The 24,297-nt window shown below is 41.7% G+C and overlaps 4 protein-coding genes across 5 annotated transcripts; 2 read left to right on the forward strand and 2 right to left on the reverse strand.

The window, feature by feature from the left end:
* The first annotated feature begins 6 nt into the window (after positions 1-6).
* Positions 7-3,168, forward strand: LOC120447476 (palmitoyltransferase Hip14). Its single transcript, XM_039628872.2, has 4 exons — positions 7-968; positions 1,242-1,916; positions 2,004-2,283; positions 2,338-3,168. The coding sequence occupies exons 1-4, from the start codon at positions 405-407 to the stop codon at positions 2,730-2,732; spliced, it is 1,914 nt and encodes a 637-aa protein (XP_039484806.1). The 5' UTR covers positions 7-404; the 3' UTR covers positions 2,733-3,168.
* A 1,456-nt stretch (positions 3,169-4,624) lies between these two features.
* Positions 4,625-16,257, reverse strand: LOC120447478 (phosphatase Herzog). Its single transcript, XM_039628874.2, has 6 exons — positions 15,891-16,257; positions 15,443-15,618; positions 7,378-7,613; positions 7,130-7,311; positions 6,911-7,064; positions 4,625-6,847 (listed from the first exon to the last, which is right to left on the reverse strand). The coding sequence occupies exons 2-6, from the start codon at positions 15,522-15,524 to the stop codon at positions 6,524-6,526; spliced, it is 978 nt and encodes a 325-aa protein (XP_039484808.1). The 5' UTR covers positions 15,525-15,618; positions 15,891-16,257; the 3' UTR covers positions 4,625-6,523.
* Positions 16,258-16,753: 496 nt separating this feature from the next.
* On the forward strand, positions 16,754-18,192 carry LOC120448058 (28S ribosomal protein S31, mitochondrial). Its single transcript, XM_039629808.2, has 3 exons — positions 16,754-16,910; positions 16,975-17,430; positions 17,505-18,192. The coding sequence occupies exons 1-3, from the start codon at positions 16,873-16,875 to the stop codon at positions 18,139-18,141; spliced, it is 1,131 nt and encodes a 376-aa protein (XP_039485742.2). The 5' UTR covers positions 16,754-16,872; the 3' UTR covers positions 18,142-18,192.
* On the reverse strand, positions 18,144-23,360 carry LOC120448057 (E3 ubiquitin-protein ligase mind-bomb). Of its 2 annotated transcripts, none has more exons than XM_039629807.2 (4): positions 22,853-23,360; positions 20,513-21,745; positions 18,521-20,455; positions 18,144-18,463 (listed from the first exon to the last, which is right to left on the reverse strand). In XM_039629807.2, the coding sequence occupies exons 1-4, from the start codon at positions 23,204-23,206 to the stop codon at positions 18,323-18,325; spliced, it is 3,663 nt and encodes a 1,220-aa protein (XP_039485741.2). In that variant the 5' UTR covers positions 23,207-23,360; the 3' UTR covers positions 18,144-18,322. The 2 variants fall into 2 exon arrangements, with proteins under 2 accessions (XP_039485741.2, XP_043861917.1); XM_044005982.1 differs by lacking the exon at positions 22,853-23,360 and adding an exon at positions 21,818-21,868.
* Between the last annotated feature and the right edge of the window lie 937 nt (positions 23,361-24,297).

Raw genomic sequence — 24,297 nt, forward strand, 5'->3', positions numbered from 1 at the left:
GTTGGAAGTCGCGCCACACATTCAGTGCTATCAGCTTGCATTGTACCACCAAAATTGCTTGTAGTCCTCCGAAATTGGCAGGTAAAACGCATTAAACTGATAAACGCGATAGCCCTGCCGTCACCAGGAGATCCTCCCGAGAAGCGAGTGCCACAGCACGGAGGAGAAAACAGCTGTCGTGGGACACTCCGGTGAAAATGACAAACCTGTGAATTCCTCGAAACTGTTCCTGGTGGGGGTGTCTCTCCTGCTCTCTTCCTCTCTCTCTCTATCCGCTCACCCCTCTCACTCGCTCGCCCGCTGGAAGGAGGGGGATGGACGGTTGATGTTACGACGAGCACCTCAGCGCAGTGTGAATCACGTTTGGACGACCCCAAGGGAACGGCAACCACAAGAAGCCAGCGATGTACCAGAGTGCCTGCCAGGCGGCCACCACGGGCTCCTGTGTCCCGGGAGCTGGTCAGCAGCCGGACAACGAGCGACAGTCGGCGCTGATCGCCCAACAACCCCCCACCGCGCCTGTGGAGCCTGACTACAGTGGCTTCGATATCGTTAAGGCGACCCAGTATGGGGCCATTGCACGGGTCCGGGAGCTGGTCGAGTCAGGCTGGGATGTTAATCAGCCGGACAGCGAAACGGTCACCCTTCTTCATTGGGCGGCCATCAACAATCGAAGGGACATTATCCGGTACTTCCTCGAGAAGGGCGCCACCGTGGATGCTGTGGGAGGCGAACTTAATGCCACGCCCCTGCACTGGGCTACGCGACAGGGACATCTTGGTGCCGTCGTTCTGCTAATGGCCGCCGGTGCAGATCCGAGAATCAGGGATGCGGAGGGCTGCTCCTGCATACACATCGCCGCCCAGTTCGCGCACACTGCTCTAGTGGCCTACTTCATAGCTAAAGGCGTGGACCCGGATCTCCAGGATCGAGGCGGAATGACAGCGCTGATGTGGGCAGCATGGAAGGTAAGCTTGGTTTTGATACAACCCACTTAGGCATCTCCAATATTATATATGTATATACATATGTATTGTATGGTAGGAATCCGAGGAAATTAAAATATTTGAATGATTAATGATTCACTCACAAAATTCTCAGGAAATCATGCCCTAACTACTTGTACAAAAAAATATAATCAATCTCTTGGGAAAAAGTGAAGTTCTGATAATATACATAGTTTAACTTAAGAACCCTTATAAAAGGCCAGTTCATTACTAATGAACTTTTTTTTGTTTAAGGTTTGCGCACTGGATCCCGTGCGCTTGCTGCTGACCCTCGGAGCGAATCCCGCCATGGTTGATTACACACATGGCAACACGGCGCTGCATTGGGCTATCCTGGCCCGCAATGCTACGGCCATTTCCACACTCGTGCTCAAGTCGAAGGCCTCGCTGGATGTGCCCAATCTGCGGGGCGAAACGCCGCTATCCATGCTGGAATCCCAGACAGGAGCCATTTGGATAGGGGCGAAGGTGATGGACCGCGTAAAAGAAGCGGCACTCACCTCGCAGCAAAGGCGGTCGCTGCTCTCCAAGCTGCGGCATGACAAACGCCTGAGGTGGTGGTCCATGGTGGCCTGCCCCTTTACCGCTTTCTATCTGGCTGGCATCGTATTCACCGTAAACACGCTGTACATTATTAAGTTTTTCCTGCTTGGCTGCTTGTATGCAATATTCCACACGATCGGCAAGGCATTGTTCGATGAGCACCTGATGGCCCTGCTGCCGCTGAGTGTTTACCTGGCCACCAAGGCATGGTTCTATGTCACCTGGCTGATGTATATCGACGATGCCGTCTCGCTTACGGCCACCGTTTGCTTCCTGATCTCCTCGCTGTTATTGTGGGTGTGCTTCCTCAAGTCATGGAAGGGAGATCCTGGTATTATTCGGCCTACCAGAGAGCAGCGATTTAAGGTAGCAGTCTGTTTTCTATTAATTTATGTATCCGCATACTCGCCAGTTCCAACTAATGCGATATACTCCTAATTTATAACCTTATAGACCATCATTGAGCTGTCGGAGCGGGGTGGAATCGGCTTTGAGCCCGCCTCTTTCTGCTCTGGCTGCTTGGTGCGCCGGCCCATCCGCTCCAAGCACTGCTCCGTGTGTGATCGCTGTGTAGCGAGGTTTGATCACCATTGCCCCTGGGTGGGCAACTGCATCGGGTTGAAGAACCACAGTTACTTTATGGGATTCCTCTGGATGCTGTTGATTATGTGCGCCTGGATGCTGTACGGAGGCTCCAAGTACTACGTCAATCAGTGTAATGTTCGATTCGATGGTAAGTTTAACCGTTGAGCCTTCAGAATATTTCTTAAATTGCGTTTTCCAACAGACTTTCTTGGTGCCATGCGGGCCATTGGCAACTGCGATGCCTGGGTGGGCTGGGTAATGGGCAACGCCATGCTGCACATGTCCTGGGTGATCCTGTTGACGATCTGCCAGACATATCAGGTGATTTGCTTGGGCATGACCACCAATGAGCGCATGAACCGGGGACGGTACCGCCACTTCCAAGCTAAGGGCGGCCACAGTCCGTTCACACGTGGGCCCATTCAGAACCTTGTGGACTTTCTCGAGTGCAGTTGCTTCGGATTGGTACAGCCCAAGCGGGTGGACTGGATGAACTACTACGACTACGATTCGCAAACGCATCAGACCATCGAGAAGGAGCCGTTGCTGAGCGTGGACTGCCCAGATGGGATGGCTGGCGACCACCAGTATGTGTAGGATAAGTCCTATCGGGATGCGAAGACGCTTCAAATGCCCATTGCGCATGTTTAACAACAAACACCAACCGCTTTAAAAAGTCCGCTACAGCTTTTTCTCTTTTCCAAAAATCCAATTCGTTTCATTTTCGCCACCATTTTAATTGGTCCCCACTGATCTGCTGCTAAAATATATAAACTGCGATTCGCAAAAAAGTATTCAACACAACCAAGACAGAAGCGTCATCGCTGACCGATATCGGATGGACGAGTTGGGGTCCAGGCCCACCGTGGCTACCCTTCACTAACGTACATATTATGAATGTATTACTGTAATTACTCTGTATATTTCTGCGTATTTCTTACTCTTCGATCATAAGCCGAAAGTACACAAAACCATTTTGTCCTTCAAAGTATTTGTATACCAAAAAACCTAAATGCAAACGTAAGCAAATGAACACCGAACAATTTTAACAATGCAACCATAATCAAACCAGAGTTTGTTTGAGCGTGCAATATTCAAGATTCTAATTCACTTACTGAGATATTAACAAATTGTAAAGCGCACACAACAAAAAGAAACACCAAACGTAAACTGTCAAAGTCTTAAGGGATTGCACAGAGGTGGAATCTGAGCGAAGTTTGTCCTAGGCGGGCTGCTCATTGGAGCATAATCTATTAGAGAAGTGTATAGTTATACCGAAAATTCAGGAATACGCAGTCTTCATAGCTGACAGCTCTCTATGGATCGATGACTTCGCTTCGAGAACGACACGCAAAGACTTTTCAAATATCACTAATTAATGTGGCAAACGCAGCGAAGACAGCAATTTAATCAATTGATCCCAAGCACTAGCATACTTAAATCAATAATGAATTAATTCTAAATGCGATCCAATTCTAATTATGCACTAGTCTAGTCAGAAAATTATTTAAGTAAAATGTTAAAGTGCAACTACAGCCACAAATTCGATAAATAAATTGCATATTTATATAAACCCATATAGCTATGAAATGATCTAATTATAATGTAAAAGGAATTTCAGCAACCTGAGAACAAACCGCATAGCAATGAATAAAATATGTTGTAATTGTAACACGTTACTTAAATGCATTTAAATATTAATTCAAACGAAGTCTACAAACCATTTTAATACAAAACAATCGCTAAGCAAACCTTTTCAACTATGTACTGTACGATATATTGATAAAAACACAACTTTTTCGACGTATTTTGTATTTGAGATTATACAAACGGAAGTGGAGATGAAGGATTTGCTATGAACTTATATGTTTCAAATCCATTTTGTATATTCCTTTCGCTCACACTGCTAGAAGATGAAAGCTTTCGAAAGACTATATAAACCGAACAAGATCTAACATCAAGCAAGCACCAACGTAGCATTGCGCATATTAACGTATAAACTAAGTGTTTTTGGCCTATTTAATAAAGCAAATCAACCCCATTGCCTACATCTTTAGTTTAGCGACTAAGTTCAAGACAAATATATTTAACTAAATATATATTAATGAATGTATTAAATAGTGTGTAGAACGATGAAACTTGTGAGCTCGATGAGGTGTATGTGTATGTGTAACAATGTGCGTTAAAAACAAATTTAAATAATAAATAGACCTTTATTCCGTATTCAAAAAAGGCAGAGTTCGCATTAATAATTGTGTTTTGATAGGTTTAACAAAAATAAAAGGCGTTTCGGATTGGGTTTTAATTTGTTTTTATTGTTTGATGACATAATATTGTAGATTTTAAATTTCATTTTTTGTTTTTATTTTTTCTTTTTTGTCGACATTGATGCATTACATTAATAGGCTCACTTTAAAAATAGAATTTCTTCCCTTTTATGATAAATTAAGTGAATGGTTTTATCGATTGATTTTTGTTTTGCTTTTACAAAAAGTAAAACATTTAAAAATAGGAAATTTAAAGGAGTTCTTGCGATTTACTGCGATTTAAACTTCGTGATTAGTTGCAATTCTTTTCTAGCGTTTGCCTTAGACTTTTGCAGCGTTGTAAATGATATACAATACATATATTATTTTAGCATTATTTATAATTTACTTGCTTGATTGCAAAAAATATGAGAATTTCGCGCGTTTGCAACGAGCCAATTTTTGTATCCTTCCAATAGTATTATTTTTAGTTTAAGCAAATAAAAAACAGAAGGGCTTATGCACTAAATAAAAGAATGGTTGCAAAAGTTAGTTGAGAAATACAAGACATTGATTACATATAGAGTAAAAGATTAAAAGTAGTTCTGGACTGGTCTGTGAGCGAATCGTGTGTTTTGGATAGCAATAGCGTCTTTTGTCTATATAATATATTTATCAGGTGGGATTTCGGCGTGGCCAGCTTGAGCTCAATATATATACTATATAATGATTGATATTTGGTCGGAGTTGAAAGAAGCTATAGGTGTTTTATCGTTTACAATCGTTTCCCGTTTTCACATGCTAACACACAGAATGCAGAACGCGGCCGAAGATGAAGTTCATAGAAAAGAAGGGTTAAATTAGGAGTAAATATATATTGCAATGCGTTTCATAAGCGCACTTGATAAGAGGGGCAATAAACATAAATCGGTTAAAATATATAAATGTATAATTTTCCTTTAAGCCTAATACAATGTTTTACGACTGCGCTTGGCCGAGTTCCAAAGACGGCAATTAGAATTTGCGCTAGGACAGTGCGGTATTCGTTATACCAGATTGAATTAAGTGTGTGTACAGAACAGGATCGAAAGTAAACTCCCGATTTTGGACCACCGCCAAGCGCAGCCGAAGCGGTTTTTTATATATTAACTACGGACGCGCCGCAGACTTTTAGATGCTTTACAAAGTGGCTTACAGATAGCCCATTTTTACCCTCTTGCAATGCAACTTAGCTCTTTTAAGCGCGGCCTCACCACTCAAGACTGAGAGACTTTTCAGGAAACCAGAATGTGATACGATGAAGCCATTTATGGGACAAACCCCATTTGCCAACTTTAAAATTTACCAGTGCCAACGATCAAGCGTGAGTGGGAGACCACGCTTAAGCTTAATTCTTTAATAAATATACGAAATATTATACATGCCTAAGTGCTAGAAACATGTGTAGACACATGCCTTAAATATATATCCATGTATGTATGTATATATAAATTTGTTTTAGTACACGTATTATATATAATGTTTTTAGTTTTCTTTTCTTTTTTTCTTCTCCCCATTTTACTCTTATTTCTTTTTGTATTCCTTTTTTTAATAAAAAATATATATAAATATAGCTATTTGAATTTGATTTTATCTCTCTGTTCATATGTATAGTTATCATTTTTGTTTTATGCATTTAAATCTTTTGCCTGCTCAGTTGGTTTACCATTAAATACGCTTACAGAGTTATGATTATTGGGTAAAAATAGAGGCTTATGCTTGGATTTAATATACCCTTTAGTTGGGGTACAGCAAAACGCAGTAAGCAATTAGCAGTTGATTAAAAAAACACAAAAAAATAATAATTATTATAATTGGTAGAGCAAAACAAGAATAAATAACAAATGTGCCGTGTAAATTGGGTTCTGTAAAAATTATGTATATCATATAAAACTTATGCTTAGGCCTAGCTGTCGAGCTGGGGATTATAGTTGATAGCAAATGGTAGTTGGTTTCATCTCGTCGCCCCATTCTCAGTCGTCCTGGGGTAATGAGTGAACGGTTTGGGAAAGGGATGTTTTGTTTGCTTGCTTGTCGGCTTGCTTGGTCTTGTAATATGTATACAATTTATCATATATTTATAAACATTAGTTCCCACTGATGTTACGTCTTTTGCAGCAACTCGCTTTGTTGACTGGGCGGACTTGTCTGCTGCTGGTTCAACATGGTCGGAGCAGACAGAGTGGTTGCCTGGGTAATAACTGTCGTGGCAGAGATGGTCTGTTGCTGTTGCTGCTGCTGATGCAGCTGGTTCGGCGCCTGCTGCAGCTCCTGTGGATGCTGCTGGTTGGACTGATTGTTCAGCGGCTGGTTCGAATTGCAGAGCACCGAGTAGACGGAGTCAACTTTGCTAAGCTTCTCGAAGAGTGGGATCAGTTCGCGCAGTTCGCAGTCGGTAACATCGTCAAACCAGGATTTTACAGGAACCTTTGATGGGACATAAATAATTCAGTACGGGATTTATATTTGGTCAGTCTTTGTTCCACTTACTGCATTGTCTGGATGAAAGATATAACTGGCCGGTGAATTATCGACAATAACGATCTTTTGAAGATCCCGCCCCAGACGATTCAGATCCTTTATGTAATTACCCCTGTAATAAACGCATGATTCCCTAAACAGTCTTGCACGAAACACATTCCACCTGAAATTACAATTAAGTCAATATAAACATAAATATAAATTAGAGTAAATATAATTTAAACTCACTTGTCTAGCAGATCGGCGACGGGATCTGCATATTTGGCTAGTGATGCTGTAAACAGAACGCACTCGTATAGTTCGCCCATCTTTTGCAGAAACTCGTCCACGTGCGGTCGCTTCAGAACGTATACCTGATGTACGGTTCCATCGATCTCCACGGGAACTATGAAATCAGCATTCGGTATGGGCTGGAAAGTACAAAATCAACTCAAATGAATATGAGGAATACTAGGCGATTATCCAGATGCACTCACCTTAAAACTACTGTGCACTAGGGTCTCATCCAAATCGATCACCATGCACTTTCTGTGCATATCGGTAAGCCTAACCTGAGGTAGTAGGTACCTTTGTTGGTCCGGTAGTGGTGGCGGTGTTGTTGAACCATCGATTTGTGTGCCATTCTGGTTGGTTTTCGTTCGGTTTCGTCGCCAGCAGCAAAGCAGAGATTGGAATAATCCTCGCTTCTGTGGCTTTAAGCGATCCACATCATCTAGAGATATACGAGGAATAAATCAAACATATGGGCTTAGTAAATATTTTAATGATTTTTCTTCAGTATTAATAAGAGATATGATGATCCTTTCTTAGAAGAATTTTAATTTGTACAGTAAAAATGCAATCACAAATTTGTTTAAAATTTCAACCACCCACTGAAATCTCAAATTTGTTTAAAATTTCAGCCACGTTTTTCAAATAAAACAAACTAATTTTCAGCATGTGATGTAGCTAAGCACATCATAAATCTCAATAAGGATATCCAAATGCCAAGTACATTCCATCGCTCTAACATCATATATTTTAACAGCAATTCCGAGTATTTTCTCGATGACTCCTCCATTAATTTAAACAAAATTCTATCCGCCTCATAAAAACTTCTCGCGCAATATTTAAGACCCCTAAATACTCGTACGCCCACGATGTTTTCCCATGCGTGCGTATATATTTTCATTCCATTTTCGTCTGGGTGTTTCGCCTTGCTCGGATTACTATTTACAGATTGTCAGTTTGGCCACATAATGACATAAACATTGTCTGTTTTGTTTGCCACATTTGCATAACACAAATATAGATCTATTCCAATTTCTATATCTGGTTAATACTGCAGTACATGCAGTGCAGACAATTTGTTATAGTTTCTCGTTTGGCCGCCACTGTGTTTTGGTTTGCGGTTTGTGTTTTTGTGCAAAATTGTTTATAAATAGAAGTCAAAGGCAAAACTAGAAGGCAGCAACACGACTGCTCGAGGGGAGGCGGCAGGGTGTGCGGTTCAGGGGGTGGAAACATGCGTTTAATCGATGGGAAATGCTATAATTGCATACAAACACAAACAAAGTAGGTAGAGCAGGTGAACAAGTCCGTGTTTTACAGTCCAACTTCATTTCTACTAATTTTGGAAATAAAAATAAGAAAGTTATTTCACACTAATTGTTTTTAATTGGAAATTGTTCATACTAGTTGTTTATAAATGCATAATAATTATATGACAAATAGTTGGAATGTTAATTATTCAATTATTATTTGTTTTTCCATATTCTTTTATTAATAATATCTATTTTTTTAACTATAGTGTCCTATTCAAGAGCGCGAATTTGGTGGAGTGCAAGCTAACGTAGTTTCACTGTAGCAGATACAGCGAGCAGAGAGATAGTTAGTTGGATAGATAGATATATGGATAGAAGGTCACAGGTTGACCTTTAAGCTGGCTTGAGCTGCGGCCACCTTGGCAAAAAGGGATGAGGGATGGCTGGCAGATGGGGAGTCAGCGATAGAGGATAGCGGGAATGCGTCCGTCCGCCATTTGCATTGTGTGGCAACAAAAGGAAACAGCAGTCAAACATCACTTAGCAGGGAAAACAAGCTTCAAGTGGGCGATGGGGGTGGTGGCGAAAGGGGGTTGGTGGGGGAGCGTCCTTCTTGCTGGCTAAGCTAGACGTAACGGTTCATTGAACCGTTAGCCAAGTGAAAACTGAGCTTAGCTGAACCTCTTTTCACCATACCCTTTTAAATGGTCTTCAAAATTGATGTGTAGAAAATGCATCCATATATAATGAGTAATCTATTTCGATGTTCTATAAAACCATTTTTGCTTCGTGAAAACTAAATCTTAAAACTTCTTCCAAGCTGAAAAAATAAATCTTGATATTTTCGAAAACCAATAGTTTCTAGAACGATCTTACAAAATAATCGAAGGTCACAGAAAATGGCTTTAGCATGGGCTAGAAATATTAATTTACCTCAGCTAGTTATCCATTCAAATCTAGTAGAAACGTATAATCTTATTCGTATGCTGTATTCGTATGTTTTTGAGATCGCATCTTGCAAGGAGTGGTCTACAAAGGGTACTTAAACCTAGCGTTACTCTTTCTTGCTTTTTCCTAATGCATTTTTTTGCACATAGAACCCTTGCCAGTGAAGTGCAAATGCACTTGAATATTTTATGAGCGTGTGCTCTTGTTGTAGTTGCTGCTGCTCCGCTAGCATAATGAAAGCTTTTTCCAGCGTCTGGCATTTGTAATTATTAGGCAGGTGAACCACCCCCAATCCCCACAGCCTTCACCTCCTTTCCGCTCCTTTTCCGCTCACCTCTCAAGTTTTTGCATAACTTTGCATAAAAAGGGGCCGACAGCCAACGCGAAACACTCAACTTGTTGAAAACTGCTCTGTATCCTGGCTGATTATTGATAGGCAATCTATATTTGGGTCGTCAATGGAGCAACACCTCCAACAACCAACCAACCAAGCAATCAACCAACCATCCAGCCAACCCACTGTAATCCATTCCATTCCCAACATCCACCCCATCCCACCCACATCACACTCAAATAGGCTTTTGTCCTATTTTTAAGGTGTTTCAAGCAAACCGTCGATGGAATTGTGTGGGCAGCCGCTTCGCATTCCTCTTGTGCTCGTTTCCAGACATATTTAGATGACCATATTTATAGCTCATTATTGGGCCAACAATCTGTCAAGTCTCTACAAGATTCTGTTTTAATAGACACCCAAATATGGGCGAAAGTATGCGAAACGAGTCGGTCACGTTGAAATACTCAATAATTCAAATGTCAGGTTGCATTGATGATGATTACCGCTTACACTTGAAGTACTTAAATACTTAAATAAAAGTTATATAAAGATATTAATTGCAACTGCTACAATCACCAAATGATAAACATATATGATTGATCCATTACCACTTCTGTATAAAGTAATGAAAATAAAATACTACGGAATGGTTGTATATAACTTTACGTAATTAAATAAAGCTTTGCATTTTAGCAATAAATGGTAAATTCCCTGCACCTCTAGAGTAAATGCATTGGTTAATAACAGCAAACCACACTCAATGCAGATAACTTCAGCTGAGGGTAAACGAATAAATTATTTATGTAAAATATTAAAAAAAAAAAAAATGTACACAAGGACGAAGGCAACTATAATCGGTGCATTGAATTATGCAAATGCGATTCCTTCTCCGCCAGACTGTTAAACGGCCTTACGCGTCAATTGGGCTTGATCTTCAGGACAAACCGACAACCTACAGCTCAAGAAAAGCCAAACCAACTATATGTATATGTATGTACATATATCTGGTGATGCGAAACGGCACTGGCCATTCCCAAAGATTTTCGTTTGTTATAATTTGAACATATTTCTGTGACAACTTTCTGTTCTGTTGGCGGGCAAGGTCTTATTATGTCAGATAAGCAGGGGAAACACGTCAGGGGGGTATTATTTGATAATTAATGTAAAACAAATAAAAGAAAAATTCATAAGAAATCGAGACTATAATTGCCCACATGCACACACACAATTGAGTTGTTTTATTCGGTTCTCGTCCACAGACGCTTATCTAATCGAAATGTTTGTTATCTGGCAGGGGGCACACCATGATATCATTCTTGCCGATTCCAAGAGCAACAAAAATGCCACACAGTCTCGACCTTCAGCATATTTATGAAGTTTTTTCTGTTTTCAAAAACTTCAAGATAGAGGCAGCTTAAATTTTAAGCTCCGCCAAAGAAGATGGCAAACAAAGTTAATGGCACGTGATATAAATGGGCAAAAAAACAAGTGTCAATGGCTACAGTAAATATTGGAAACGGGAACTGTGTAAATTAAAAGTTATTGATCAATTATTTTTTGTTTAAATATTTACCCAAATGAAAAGGAAAATAGTACTTAAATTTTCTTAGTGTCAATTGGTACACCTGCTTTACAATATTTGAAAACTGAATTTCTTTTCTCCCTTGTAAAAATGACTATACAATTAAAGCACCCCAAGTCGCCTTTGTTTTTTGAGGGTTGTTCTTAGTTTTAAGAAGCTGGGTTCTGAAAAAGCAAATTTTAGAAATTTGAAGCTTTGAATTGCTTGCTCATGTTTTGAAATATCATATTTTCAAAACTGAACGTGAACAAAACTAATTTCTGGGCAAACAATTCTAGCTTTCGAATTCTAAAAATTTGCTTCTACCGAATCCACTTTTTTTTCCAAACGCATCTTCTTTAAGCTGTTGGCCTTTATTTAACCCCCATCGTAGTTCAACGAACCCATATTAACCACGAAGATAAAATCTCCTTGTTCAGAACTCGTTGACCTTTATCGATTCAAAAAGGAAAAACTAAGGCCGTCTTTTTCAAAAATGTTTCTTCTGTTTCTGTGAGCAATATATATAGGAAATAGCATCTCACAAATCTTTTGCACGCAGTCCGCTCATCTCGTGCCGTATATAATATTATTTTTCAACAATTAAGCATTGGAATGCATCTGTTCACTGTCTGTTTTGTGTATTTTAGGGTCCATTATGTCGTCGTTTAGATACACTTATAGATACAGGCAAAATTGTAGCAAGAAAACCAATTAGTTCCTTTTTGTCAATTATAAGAGATTTTTAACACCAATTTTTAAAGTAGTCAAGATTCAATAAACTTGAATAAACGTTACATAAAAAATTGTATAAACAAAATATACATATATCACTCTAGCAGTCTAATTTTTAACGCTAGTTCGTCTAGTGTTCTGTTTAAAATTAGGTTTTAAAACTTAACGTTCTTTGGCAAGCGCAATAATTGAAAAATAACCAAATAAATAAATGTCAGCATTTACCTTCACATTTAGTTATTTTGGGATCTGCCTAATAATTGCATAATATGAAATGTTTATACATTTAAATTATAAATATTTCAGAGTGTTCAACAAATGTTTATAGTATTTAACGTTACTATTTTTGGTGTACAGCAATAAATGAAATAATAAAAAATTCTATATAATAGAACAAGTGATATGTTTATGAAATAAAAAGTATAAACATTTCAGCATGCCGCAGTAAAATGTTCAGCATTCGGTACAATCCAGTTTTCCCATTTTCCAAAATTTGTTTATGCACGAGATCTTTGAACTCAATTCGCACTCTTTAATTTAACATTATTTGTGCTATTTTTAGACTCGCTCAATAAATGTGAAAAATAATAAATTTTTGGGAAAGGGCGTTTAATCGAAGAAAAGCGCGCAGTCTGTGTGTGCGCGAGCAATTTGGCTTTTAAGACCTTGAGAAAATTGAAAAATCACAGCAGTTCAGCTGAGGCGTCTAGAAATGAGATACTAGAGAGCATTTGCGTTTGCCCATAAAAACAATATAGATGTATTTATAAGCGAGGGGAGTCCATGGAGCGCGGAGGGGCGTGAGGTTGGCGGTATGGCGAACACATATCTATATAAATATTTATACGCGGTGAGGCAAAGCAAAAAGCACTTAGGCGGCGGCACCCACTCTCAAATAAAAAAGAAAAACATATTTCAACTGTTGCTGTTCGCTTGCCGGTTTGTCCCCTATTGCCGTGCTCTTTGCACGCAAAAGCGCCCCACACACCCACTCGCTCACTCACGAAAAACAGCTGAGATCAGAATAATAGTAGTGAGTTTTTTTAAAGGCCTGCAATCTTGAGATCAAGTAAAGCACCCCTGTATGTACACATCATATTGGTGCATCAATTTATTGTTAACATGTATAACCAAAACTGTTCTGTAAATCCTAAGGGTTTATTACATTAACATATGAATGTATGTATATGAAAATTATATTTTACATTATTTTTACTTAGCCAAAAATAAAAGCAAAATAGATAACGATTCTAGACACAAACTGTGTGATAGCAAGCTGGAAATTATTACGTTTTTGTGAGTGTACTACAGTCTTGACCACAAGTGTTGTGCATACAGCTACGGTGACGTTTTGCTCATTATCTCACGCTCTCACAGTTGGCTAAAGCTCAACTAGTAGAAACCGCATAGATCCCTATTTGGAACGTAATGGGATAACTTGATTTCAAGATGTAGGCTCCCGAAGCGATTTTCAATATATATATATATATATTTCTGGTGACACATATAGATCGGCGAGGCGATAAAGAAAGACATTTATTTGCGGCTAGCTGGCAGCACAGTCGATAGAAATCAAAATCAAGTTCGAAATCAGAATCAAAGTGAGCGAGCGACGTCGATTAGCACCTAACCGCAAATATTTTGTATATAATATACCAAGTATAGCCCGTACATTTGTGTGAACATGTATATAAGGTGCAGTGGCGACCGCAGATTAGATTAAATTAGTTATTACTTTACTTAAAAGCGTTCATCGCGTTTTTTCCTGCGCTCAGTCAGCCCCGCCCTCCTACTTTTTTATTGCTCACTCTCTGCACAAATAAAAAATACGAAAATCTTAGGTCAAATAGACTTTTTTCATTGATGTTCAAATCATTTCGATATAGGAATAATAGCGAATGCTTGGTTGATCACTTAAGAGGCACTTGTTTCTGATAACAATAGTCCGGGTGGTTTAATTCAGTAAATATGTAAATACATCTAGGATTGTGTATTAAATATATCTACTTTCGATCGCATTTTCTTGGTGTGTACTTAACCCGCTCTCTCATGGCTCTCACCATTCATTTATTCATTCATTACAAACGTATCTCAACCTTTAAGCTACGCTTTTGTTGTTCGTCTGTTGCTTTGCTTGTTTGTTTGTTTGCATCACTGTAAAAAAAATACACACAACTAGTTTGATTGTGCTCTCTCTCGCTGTCTCCCGCTTCATACCGGTTTTCCTGTATTTTTTTAAACTTTTTTCTGCGTTTTTTCTGCTGTGTTTTACTGTGCAATTTAATTGGCAGTTTCTATTGTTGGACCCTCGAAAGTAAACATGCAAAGGCAGTAAAGCGAACGAAAAGAAAATAAGATGGGAGGAAAGTAAAGGCTTTCGTGTCGAAATTCCATGACGTCACATGCGCCGAAAGACGTCATCAATTGATTACAGGTGGGAGTGGGCCAGTGGGTGGGAAATGGGCGATGGGTGGTGGCTCGCTGGCGGCAGAGTTGCAACTGCGTCGCAAAATAATTCAATAACCACAAAGCGAAGCCAGCAAGTGGTTAGATCATTCACAATGGCCAACGAACAAGAAAACACTGTGTGCTGTGCTGTGTTGAATAAAAAAAGGGGGCGAAACAAACACAACAGGCAGACACAACTGCCGCGAAAATAACACTATTATTAAGTATTGTTATACATCGCAGTAAAAACCTGTGCAAGACCATTCATTTGAATGTTAACTCACGATTCGGGAAATTTATCATTAGAGAATATTAAATCTATTTGTTGTAAAAAAATACTTAGTGAGTTCATCACATAAATATTATTTTAGATTAAGCCTTATTTCACCACAAAAAAGTGTTTATAAGGTCAAACTTCTAGTCTAAGCTGAAAGAATTAATCAGAAAAATTAAAGATATTTAAAATGGAAATTAGATTCTCAATTATAGCAAAGAAATTGCCATTTAATTGGTTTCAAATTACAGAAAGTACGGCGAACTGGAAACAGTCGTGCAAATAAATACTAGCTAATGATACGTTTATTGCATGTTATTTAAATATATTTTTCCAAATTTCAAGCACTTTTGTCTATTATTCATTTCATTTATGGAGTGGTTCCTGTACAAATTAAAAAGGCCAATGCCATTTAACTCGCTGCGACTTTCAGAAACTACGACACATGTACAACTAACTTATTCCCACAATTATATTGACCGCAATTGGATGAGTTTGAAAGGTCAGCGGGGTGTTGGGGCCTCTTTTTTGGGGGGTATACTGGGTGGTGGGTGATAAGTGGGGGAAACTTCTTGGCAGCGGACAAGTGTCCTTTCGTCTTTGTTGTGACGCCTTCCAGTGGCGATGAGTCATGAGGGGAGCTCTATATATATATGTACAAGTGTGTATGGGGTCTTAAACCGCTTTCCCCAGTATTACCCCCATTTTTTGTTCTCACCTTTGTCATTGGGATAGCTGGGATAGACGTTCAGTTGCTCGTCGTCGCGGGAAACTTGCGTTATTATTGATGTTGCATCCATTTAAGCACTCGGTTTGTGGCTCCACTTCGCTTAACAGGTTGATAATTCGGATTCGGATTCAGATTCTGATTCAGATCGGTTTCGGATAGGATAGCTGCAAAATGTTGCGCACACATGAGAGATAGAGATACATAGGATATTGCAATTATCGCGAAATGATTCCATGTTTTCTTCGCATATATGGTAAGTGTCATGTAGTATATATGCCATACATATGTACATTCACCACGTATATATAGCTCACACACACACACATGCACCAATTGATAGCCTGCCCCAGACAGTGGAATTTTACAATTACGCTTTGGCCGTCCGTTCGCTTCGTTTTATTTCTCGATGCAAATGGGTTTTCCCTTTGATATTCACCTCGCTATTTATCGCTCTCTCTTTAGCTCTGTTGCACTTTCGCCTCTCGGTTTAAGTAAATTCAAAACTTTTTAACGAATTTCAATAAAAAACACTTTCTTTCTTTCCTTCGCTCTTGTTTTTGGTTGCGCTCATTCTTTTACTTCTTTATCCGCGTCTGCTTTTCGCACACAGCTTCGCAGCGTTTTATTTATAAACGCCCACACAGACACAGCACTAACACACACTCTCGCACGCACACGTACGCACACTTGCTCGGCCGCTGGTGTTTTCGTTATTTCGTCTCGTTATTTAATTTTTTTCTAATTTTTGCCATTAATTAATCGCGCAAAATAACAAAACGCGTGTGTACGTCGAAAAAAAGTAACAGGAATAGCGCAAAAAACAAAACGTGTGATTAGAGTGACCGAGGTGGATGCGAGACTTAATACCGATGTGCAACGAAAAAGTGGTAACACTTTGTATTTGCCTTGGATGTACAGGTAAAAGAAATTCTTATAAATAACTAAATTATTTATAAGAAGGATATAGGATTTCTTAGAAAGAACATTTAAAGCGTGGAGTACATATAATAAATGATCACTTGCATGGATTTCCAAATTTGAAAATCAAAGGTCATACTTTGCGCTGCAATGGACTGCCAACTTTAGTGAAATGTATTTATAAAACTCTTGATTTCAAATGCCATTTTATTTTCTTATTTTCATACTTTACACCACATAAAAATAACAATTTTTCATCAAATGATTAAGCTAGTTAGGGATAGTTCCGCTTTATGTGATTGAGTTCTACCGGCTTTCAGGACCAAAATATATAAGAAAAATTAGGTCAAACCTAAAATAACGCCAAATTTAGCTATAAACTAGCTTGAATGGCAGTGCAAATAATTGAGCAGGTCTGGCAACTCGTCACCGAATTGTTGTTACGCGAGCGATTCTTTTCGTTTTATTTCTAGTTAAAATTATTAAAGAAATATAATAGAATGTTGGCCTTACGAAGTTCCCAGAGATTAGGCTTACGGTAGGCCACCCTTCTAATTAGAAGTAACCAAAAGGAATCCCTCACCTGACCCATATTTTTTCAGTTCCCTGCTACCGGCTGCCTTCAGAAACGTGGGATTGGTCAACTATTCTTCCTCGCAGTCCAAAAACGACAATGGATACTCCTCTTCGGACGACGAAAAGCCCACGAAGAAGAAGGAGAAACCTGTGGAAACGGCGGCCCAGCGGCTGAACCGCCTGTTGGGCACCATGCAGGCCACGGATCAGCTCTCGGCATCTGATTTCCCCCGCCCTGGCGATGCCAACAGGAAGCGGAGAGAGGCCCAGAAACAGGAGGCGGCCGCCAAGAATGTTCTCACTGCGGCTAAGAATATTGCTAGCATGTTGGGCACCAGTGAGAGTGACAAGAAGCAGACAGAGTCGGAGCTATTGGCCAAGCTCCTGGGACATGAAAGCGAGTCTTCTCCAGCTGCGACCGGAGAAAAACAAACGACAGATGCTTCAGCATCTCCTTCTGGTGATAAGGAACTCAATCTGAGGTGGGTACAAGTTTAATGGACTTCAGCCGGAATTTTTTATATTCTTATTTCAATGTCTTTTCCGGATACAACAGTGATCTAATAGTGGGCATGAAGATCGATCGTCGCCAGCAGCCACAGCAGGTGGAGCAGACTCGCGGCGAGTACGTTCGTCGCTCTCTGGCTTCCAGATCCAAGCCACAGAATCGAGATGGTTTTTACCAGCGGCCACAGAGGCAAACCAAACGAGAGGCTGAATCATTTACAGGCAGTGTCAACTTGTACGGCGGAGAACCGTTGGGCATCTTCAAGGATACCCAGCTGCCCATTTCCAACGACATCCTTTCAACCTGGTCGCAGCTGAGCGAAAGGGAGCTTAGTCTCCAGGCTTCCCATCCCCCGGCAAACTACTTCGAGCAAATGGTCCTGTGGACGGATCAGAAAAAGGTGTGGCGCTTTCCTATCAACAATGAGCAAGACTGGGAGGACGAGCAGAACGTAGACTTCTCGGAACACATTTTCCTCGAACAGCATCTCGAGGATTGGTGTCCTAACAAGGGACCTATTCGACATTTCATGGAGCTTGTCTGCGTCGGCCTGTCGAAGAATCCCTATCTGACTGCACAAGAGAAGAAGGATCACATTTTCTGGTTCCGCGACTATTTCCAGGCCAAGAAGGACATACTGAGGGATCTGATTAGCAAGGAGCCGAGCAAAAGTATTTCTGCTTAATGTTTTCGTTTGAATATTTGTTAAAAATATATTTTTGCTTTATAAGACCAATCGATATATAGTTATATATATGATATTGTGTAGATATATGTGTGTGTATAAGTATGTGAGTCCTTTAAATATCCTAATACTTCGAAGGCTGTGCTGACTGTGCGCGGAATGTGTGAGCCGGGAACGGGCTTCAGAAGAGCAGGATGCGTTTTTCCACAGTCTTGCGGCAGATGGGACACCCCTCAATCTGATCGCCGCACATCTGGCACGTGCCGTGGCCACATAGGAAGACCATGTTCTTTATGCGGTCAAAGCAGACAGGACACATAGTCTATAAGATAAATATAGAATCAGTGACTGAAACATTTTCAAACAAATTCGAACTCACCTGCTCCTTGATGTCCTGGAGCTGCTGCTTTAATTTTTGGACATCATCCATCTGGAAGTTGTTGACATTGGAAGGAGCCACGATCGCGTTTCCAGCTGCTGCTAGATTTGATACATTTGAAGAGGCTGCTGCAGCGGCCAGCAGATTATTCTGGCTATTCAACTGATTGCTGCTGCCGGCCACCGGAGTAACTACAGTGTTGTTCATGGCCACGCTATGACCGGAGGCATTGGCACATGCTGCCGCTGCTGCAGCTTCCATGAAGCGATCGTCGGGCAGTGGCAATCCCACTGATGCCATTCCTCCAGCTGCCACGGAGACCTTCTCTGGTCGGCCACCTCCTCCGCAGCAGAGACTGAACGACAATATCTCATCGATTTGCGTGCGACACAGGACACACTTTTTCATCAAAGCACTGCAATGCTCACATGCGACCATATGGCCACAGGGTCGGAAGAACACAGCTGCCCTGCGATCCGAGCACACCATACACTCGTCGATCTTTTCGCGCGAGGAAACTGTCTCCCGGCAGATGAGGCACTTCTTCACCCTCGGAGCGCAGGTCTCGCAGCAACTGACATGGCCACAGGGTTTGAACACCGTATCTCTCTTGGCGTCCGAGCACACCATGCACTCATCCAGGGTGGCTGAGGATTTCGGAGGATCCTCGTGCAGCGATTGGCTCAATTCGTTGGCGATGCCATTGAGAGCAAATATGGATGATGAGGCAGCGGGGAAAGTGGATGAGGCAGCCAGGCTGGCAAGCGGCAAATTGGCTGAGGAGGACTGATTTAGGGTACCACTGGCGGCTCTTGCCCTGGCATTCGAACTTGTACCAGCCACATTTCCGGGCAACTCAGAGTCGTCGGTTTTCCTTTCGTTATAGCACTTGACCAGGGTCTTGCAGAGATTGGGATCAGGACACAAGTCCAGTGGGGTTTGCTGCTTCCGATTCTTCAAAGTCAAATCAGCTCCATTTGCAGCCAAGAAGCATGCAATCGAAGCAGAGGCCTTCTTGTTATTAGCATTCCTCAGGCCCATCAATAGCTTACCAAATCCTTCCACATCTTGCAATTGCTTCAGTTGCGAGAGAGTGTGATGTCGAAGCGCTTCATGCAGCGGAGTATCCCCGTCTTTGTCGGGTATGTTTAAATCTGCGCCATCCTGCACCAGCAGCTTGACGATCTGCACATGCTGACGCTCCACAGCAAGATGCAGAGCCGTCTGGAGATTAACATTTTGCCTGTCCATATTGGCTTTACCCATATGCACTAGTAGCTCAGCAATTTCAACGTGGTTGTTAAGTGCTGCCAGGTGCAGAGCTGTGTAGCCATCATCCTTCTTCTCCTCCACGATCCATGGACGGTTCGTCTTGGTCAGCAGGATCTTCATGGCACTAGGATTACCTTTTAGAGCAGCATGATGCAAGGCATTGAATCCATTGTTGTTGTTTAGCGTGATGTCAGCCCCGAAGTCCAGCAACAGGGACAGCATCTCGTCGTGCTCCTTAGATATGGCATCGTGTAGGGGGGTATCGCCCTCGGAATCTTGCAAACTAGGATGGCAACCTAGCGTAAGAAGCGTCTTCACTACGTTCAAATGGCCCTTGTTGACAGCAATATGCAGAGATGTTTGCCTTCGCTTATTGCGCGCATTTAAGTCCGCCCCTGCTTTGGCCAATATTTCGATCACCGCCGCCTCATCGCCAAACGCGGCATGGTGGACAGCTCGGTCTCCGTCTTTGTCCTCAATCTCTACGTCGACGGCGTGCCGTAGAAGCACCTGTATCACTTCAATATGGCCATTCTGGCTGGCTGCTTGCAGAGCAGTATGCCCGGCAAACACACCGTTGACATTGACATCTGGCCCTGAACTGGGCGAGGCACTGGAAGTCGAGGGTTGAGCTGCACCAGCCAAGTATTCCTCGCATCGTGCCTGGACACAGGGATAAATATTTAATATCAATTAAAAAGTGTATTTTCTTGTACTTACCGCAAATCCATTGGCTGCTGCCTTGACAAATTCTTCAGTGGCATCGCCGGAGACATTTGGTTCGAACAGCTTTTTGAGAATGGCCGAGAGACGCTCACTACTGGGGATAACTGGAGCACAGCCGCCATCGGAGGCAGTGGAAGAAGCCACCTTGCAAACGGCCAGCGGGTTATAGGTCCACGAAGTATTTCCCACCTCCACTTTAAGGTCGTTATCATGGTAAACCTGCTGCACGCGGCCGATTTTTCCCAGAGTCAATTGCATGGCGTCAGCCCACTCTCCGTGTCCTCGCTGCAGGATCTTGATGCTCTCCACATCAGAACAGATCTTGACAATGTCGCCCACCTGAAACTCGGGGGGAGCAGTGGTTGGCGAGGATACTTTTGTGAGGACAGCTGGATTGAAAGTCCAGCGATTGCCGGAATTGTAGGCCACCACAATGTCGTGATCCTCATCGATGCCAACGACCATTCCCGCGTTGCTCAGGCACTCGAACATGCCATCGGTCCAGCCGCCATGTCCATGCTGCAGAGACTGAACGATTTCTAGGTCTAGATCAACGGTGACCTTGTCGCCGATTTGGAAGCCATGCGGCCCTTTTCCGGGTCCGTTTTCGCCCAGGAGTGGCAGGTGATCCCTGTAAACATTACTACCCTTGGCATCGTTAACGACCTTTAGATCCGCCATTCCCTCGAAGCCTACGCGGTACAGATTCTTGGAGCCATTGTCCCAAATTACGTAGGCGGCCGATCTTGGCGAGGCCGAAGACCAGTCCTGGATTTCGTTGACCTTACCACGCCGGCCTACGCCTCCGTCCTGATCCTCCCACTGCCAATCCACACCGCGAACTACACGAGCTCCCGGGAAGATGCCTCTGGCGAGCACTTTCTTGGACTTACGGCGAGGTTCCAGCATGGTTCGTTCACCTCCTGGCGTTGTGATCCTGTAAAAGCGGTGCCTCAGATGGTGTTTATCTCCATGGTAGCAGATGGAGCACAAATCGTAGTTGATGCACTCAGCACACTTCCAGCGGATGCCGAAGATCGGTTGCTGGCGGCAGGTGTCGCACATGGTGCCCTCGTGTTTTACGCCCGTGGGTGCACTGTCCAGGATGCGCAGATCGTAGGCTCCGGCGCAGCGGTAATTGGCAGCTGTTCCATTGTCCCATACCACCACCACCTCCTCGGCGGATTCGAAATTGCGAACGGTGCCAACATGTCCTTCGCCGCCGTCCTGAGAATCGAAACGAAAAATTATTATAGTAGTGACTCAGTCAATCTTTCGATTTTCCATTTCGTAACCCACGCTGATTAGGACGCGAAAGTAATAGCCGAAGTGCATAACTGCAACTAACTAAGTGTTAAGGTAGGCAGTCGCTACAAATTCATTTCGCTATCTCTTAATGGGATCAACGAGTCAAAAATAAATAAATCTCATTTCAATGTAATAGGGTTATTTTTGTGCCGCGCTAGCCATCATCTAACTGAAAACATTATTATTCATTTAATTATTTAATGATTTCGGGAATTTACAAAAATTCATAATAACTGACAATGCTCAATTTATACTATGATTCTCGAATTTTGAAATGTTTCAGGTATTATCAACATGATTTCTCAAATCATGTCTCTGATTAGATGTTATTACGATTCACTTTTCTTGCTGTCAAATCTTCATAAAATCAGTTAAAGCAATTATGTGCGGAAATGTGACTATTTTAATCATGCTTTTTTGTATCTTTCTGCACTTTCAAATCGTTTTTCTGGGCTAAAGCAAACAGACTTTCAAAGCTTGCATCAGAGTTATGATGTATGAGTTATTACTCACACGCCATTTGTTAAGACATAATTAGGCAAGCAAAGGTAACACTTATTAAATGTAAATGTAAGCTTGGGAAGAGAAGAATCGAGTGAATGAATAATTTGAAGTGTTTACTGAATATGCTCAACATTATTACATAGGTATAATTTTTAATTGGTTCACAAGATGCTATACTCCTTATATAAATTTACATAGTTCTTGGTTGTGCACTTTGATCTCTCTTAAATTGCAATTCTAAATGAAACTAATGACTATTTTATTAGTTTCATGAACTGGATTTTCTCAGTGCACCTAAGTAGGACTTCATACCCACTTTCTAGGATCACATGTGTCCCCATTGATATTCTGGTTTATAATGCGAAAAGAGAAACTTGACTAGTTTGGCGAGATGTCAAGAATCAAGTTGCGCGGTGTGCAATTAAATTAATTGATCGGTCAATTGAGAACGGGGAGAGTTCTTTTTCACTGGAAGCACAAACAGAACCAGCGCCAAAACTGGACACCTTCCACCCTGCCCACCTGTTTGTTCCACTTCCAGTCCGGTCCGCGGATCACCCTGGCACCCACGCCCTCCATGGAGAATCTTCGGACGAGGGCCGCTGCCGAATTGCCGCCGCCTCCCGTTGCTACGCCACCGTTGGCGGAGGCGGAGGACGAGGAGGTGGTGCCTCCGGGAAGGGAACCAGCCCCACCCCCTCCTCCGCCTACTACACCACCTGCACCGCCGCCCGCTGCACTGCTCACTACCACACCCACAGCTGTGGACTGTGTGTTGGTGTTAGTGTTGGTATTGCTGTTTGTTGGTGCTCCTCCTCCACTGGCATTTGCATTGGTGGAGTCCTTGGCCGACGAGAGGGTGGCCGCACAAGACATTTTACCACTCCGCAAGATCGCTGGGCGGGTGGACTTCGCTTTCCACGGTATATTGCACTCTTTTGTTGGGTAATTCGCGTTTTAAAATCGGAATCGCTGCGAGGCAGTCACGGAATTTTTACAACCACCGAACAATGTGACCGTATTCGCGTAAGCGATAGATCCCATACTATACGATGCGATAGATATCAGTATGACCGACACTCAGGAAATGACTAATGCAATTGCTTAACTCTGGCCACTCTATGGAGCACAGTGGAAAAAGTGCGAATACTTTGCAGCAAAAATGTAACGATAGAAAGATAGAATCTATTATATGGTTTATACCGTTTTAAGTTTCTACGTGATATTGTACTTCACACTTCATGTAGATATACGTGTTCTGGGCAAAGAAAAATTGGCTGTGTAGATATTATGGAGAATAAGTATTTAGTAAATGTTGTATGCAGTATTAGTAATATTAGTTGTATTAATTTGAGTAAGCATAAGGATTAGAATAACTATTAAATTTTTTTTAGTTGATCTATTCAAAAGCTGTCAAGAATATCCCACTGAATTTTTATTTTAGTTTTAACCTAAAATAAATAGTAGTTTTAAAAAATATTATTCTGGTCAAATTTAATATGGTGTTTTGATAGACTTTTGAATAATAAATTTCCGATGTGGCTGATAACTAAGCAACAGCTTTAACAATATTTCTGTGAAAATAGAAATGATTTGATTTTCAGCTCTATTTTATAAAGTAATCGTACGAATAAGCTTACTTCAGTCCAACGAAAATCATTTCATCCATCAAAAAGTTTGGTAATTAAAATCCTGGCTGCCTAAACAGCATGCATAATTGCCACCGTAAAGTATCAATCACAGATTTGAGTAATTTCCAAGCGTCCCCTTGGCTGCAACTAATCAGTTTAATGGCCCGAAATGGCCGGCCCAAATGATCTGTTAGCGGCCGAGATGAAAGGCTGGCACGGACAATAGTCAAAAGTGTCCTCGTACATCAGAGACATCAGCAGACACGCTTCCCTATGGGCCTAATTGCTTTAAAATAAGCCACACCCACGGTGCCCGAAAATCCATCTTGCACGCAC

The sequence above is a fragment of the Drosophila santomea genome, chromosome 3L (genome assembly GCF_016746245.2).
Source record: "Drosophila santomea strain STO CAGO 1482 chromosome 3L, Prin_Dsan_1.1, whole genome shotgun sequence".
NCBI classification, from domain to species: domain Eukaryota; kingdom Metazoa; phylum Arthropoda; class Insecta; order Diptera; family Drosophilidae; genus Drosophila; species Drosophila santomea.

Bases quoted from the DNA above. Each gene is read 5' to 3' on its own strand.
- LOC120447476 (XM_039628872.2), top strand. From the start codon at position 405: ATGTACCAGAGTGCCTGCCAGGCGGCCACCACGGGCTCCTGTGTCCCG. The intron at 969-1,241 runs GTAAGCTTGGTT...TTTTTGTTTAAG, and splicing joins TGATGTGGGCAGCATGGAAG to GTTTGCGCACTGGATCCCGT. The intron at 2,284-2,337 runs GTAAGTTTAACC...GTTTTCCAACAG, and splicing joins GTGTAATGTTCGATTCGATG to ACTTTCTTGGTGCCATGCGG.
- LOC120447478 (XM_039628874.2), bottom strand. From the start codon at position 15,524: ATGGATGCAACATCAATAATAACGCAAGTTTCCCGCGACGACGAGCAA. The intron at 7,065-7,129 runs GTGAGTTTAAAT...TTGTAATTTCAG, and splicing joins GTCGCCGATCTGCTAGACAA to GTGGAATGTGTTTCGTGCAA. The intron at 6,848-6,910 runs GTAAGTGGAACA...GTCCCATCAAAG, and splicing joins TCTTTCATCCAGACAATGCA to GTTCCTGTAAAATCCTGGTT.
- LOC120448058 (XM_039629808.2), top strand. From the start codon at position 16,873: ATGTTGGCCTTACGAAGTTCCCAGAGATTAGGCTTACG. The intron at 16,911-16,974 runs GTAGGCCACCCT...ATATTTTTTCAG, and splicing joins TCCCAGAGATTAGGCTTACG to TTCCCTGCTACCGGCTGCCT. The intron at 17,431-17,504 runs GTGGGTACAAGT...CGGATACAACAG, and splicing joins GATAAGGAACTCAATCTGAG to TGATCTAATAGTGGGCATGA.
- LOC120448057 (XM_039629807.2), bottom strand. From the start codon at position 23,206: ATGTCTTGTGCGGCCACCCTCTCGTCGGCCAAGGACTCCACCAATGCA. The intron at 21,746-22,852 runs GTGGGCAGGGTG...TTCGATTCTCAG, and splicing joins ACTGGAAGTGGAACAAACAG to GACGGCGGCGAAGGACATGT. The intron at 18,464-18,520 runs GTGAGTTCGAAT...TTTATCTTATAG, and splicing joins TCCAGGACATCAAGGAGCAG to ACTATGTGTCCTGTCTGCTT.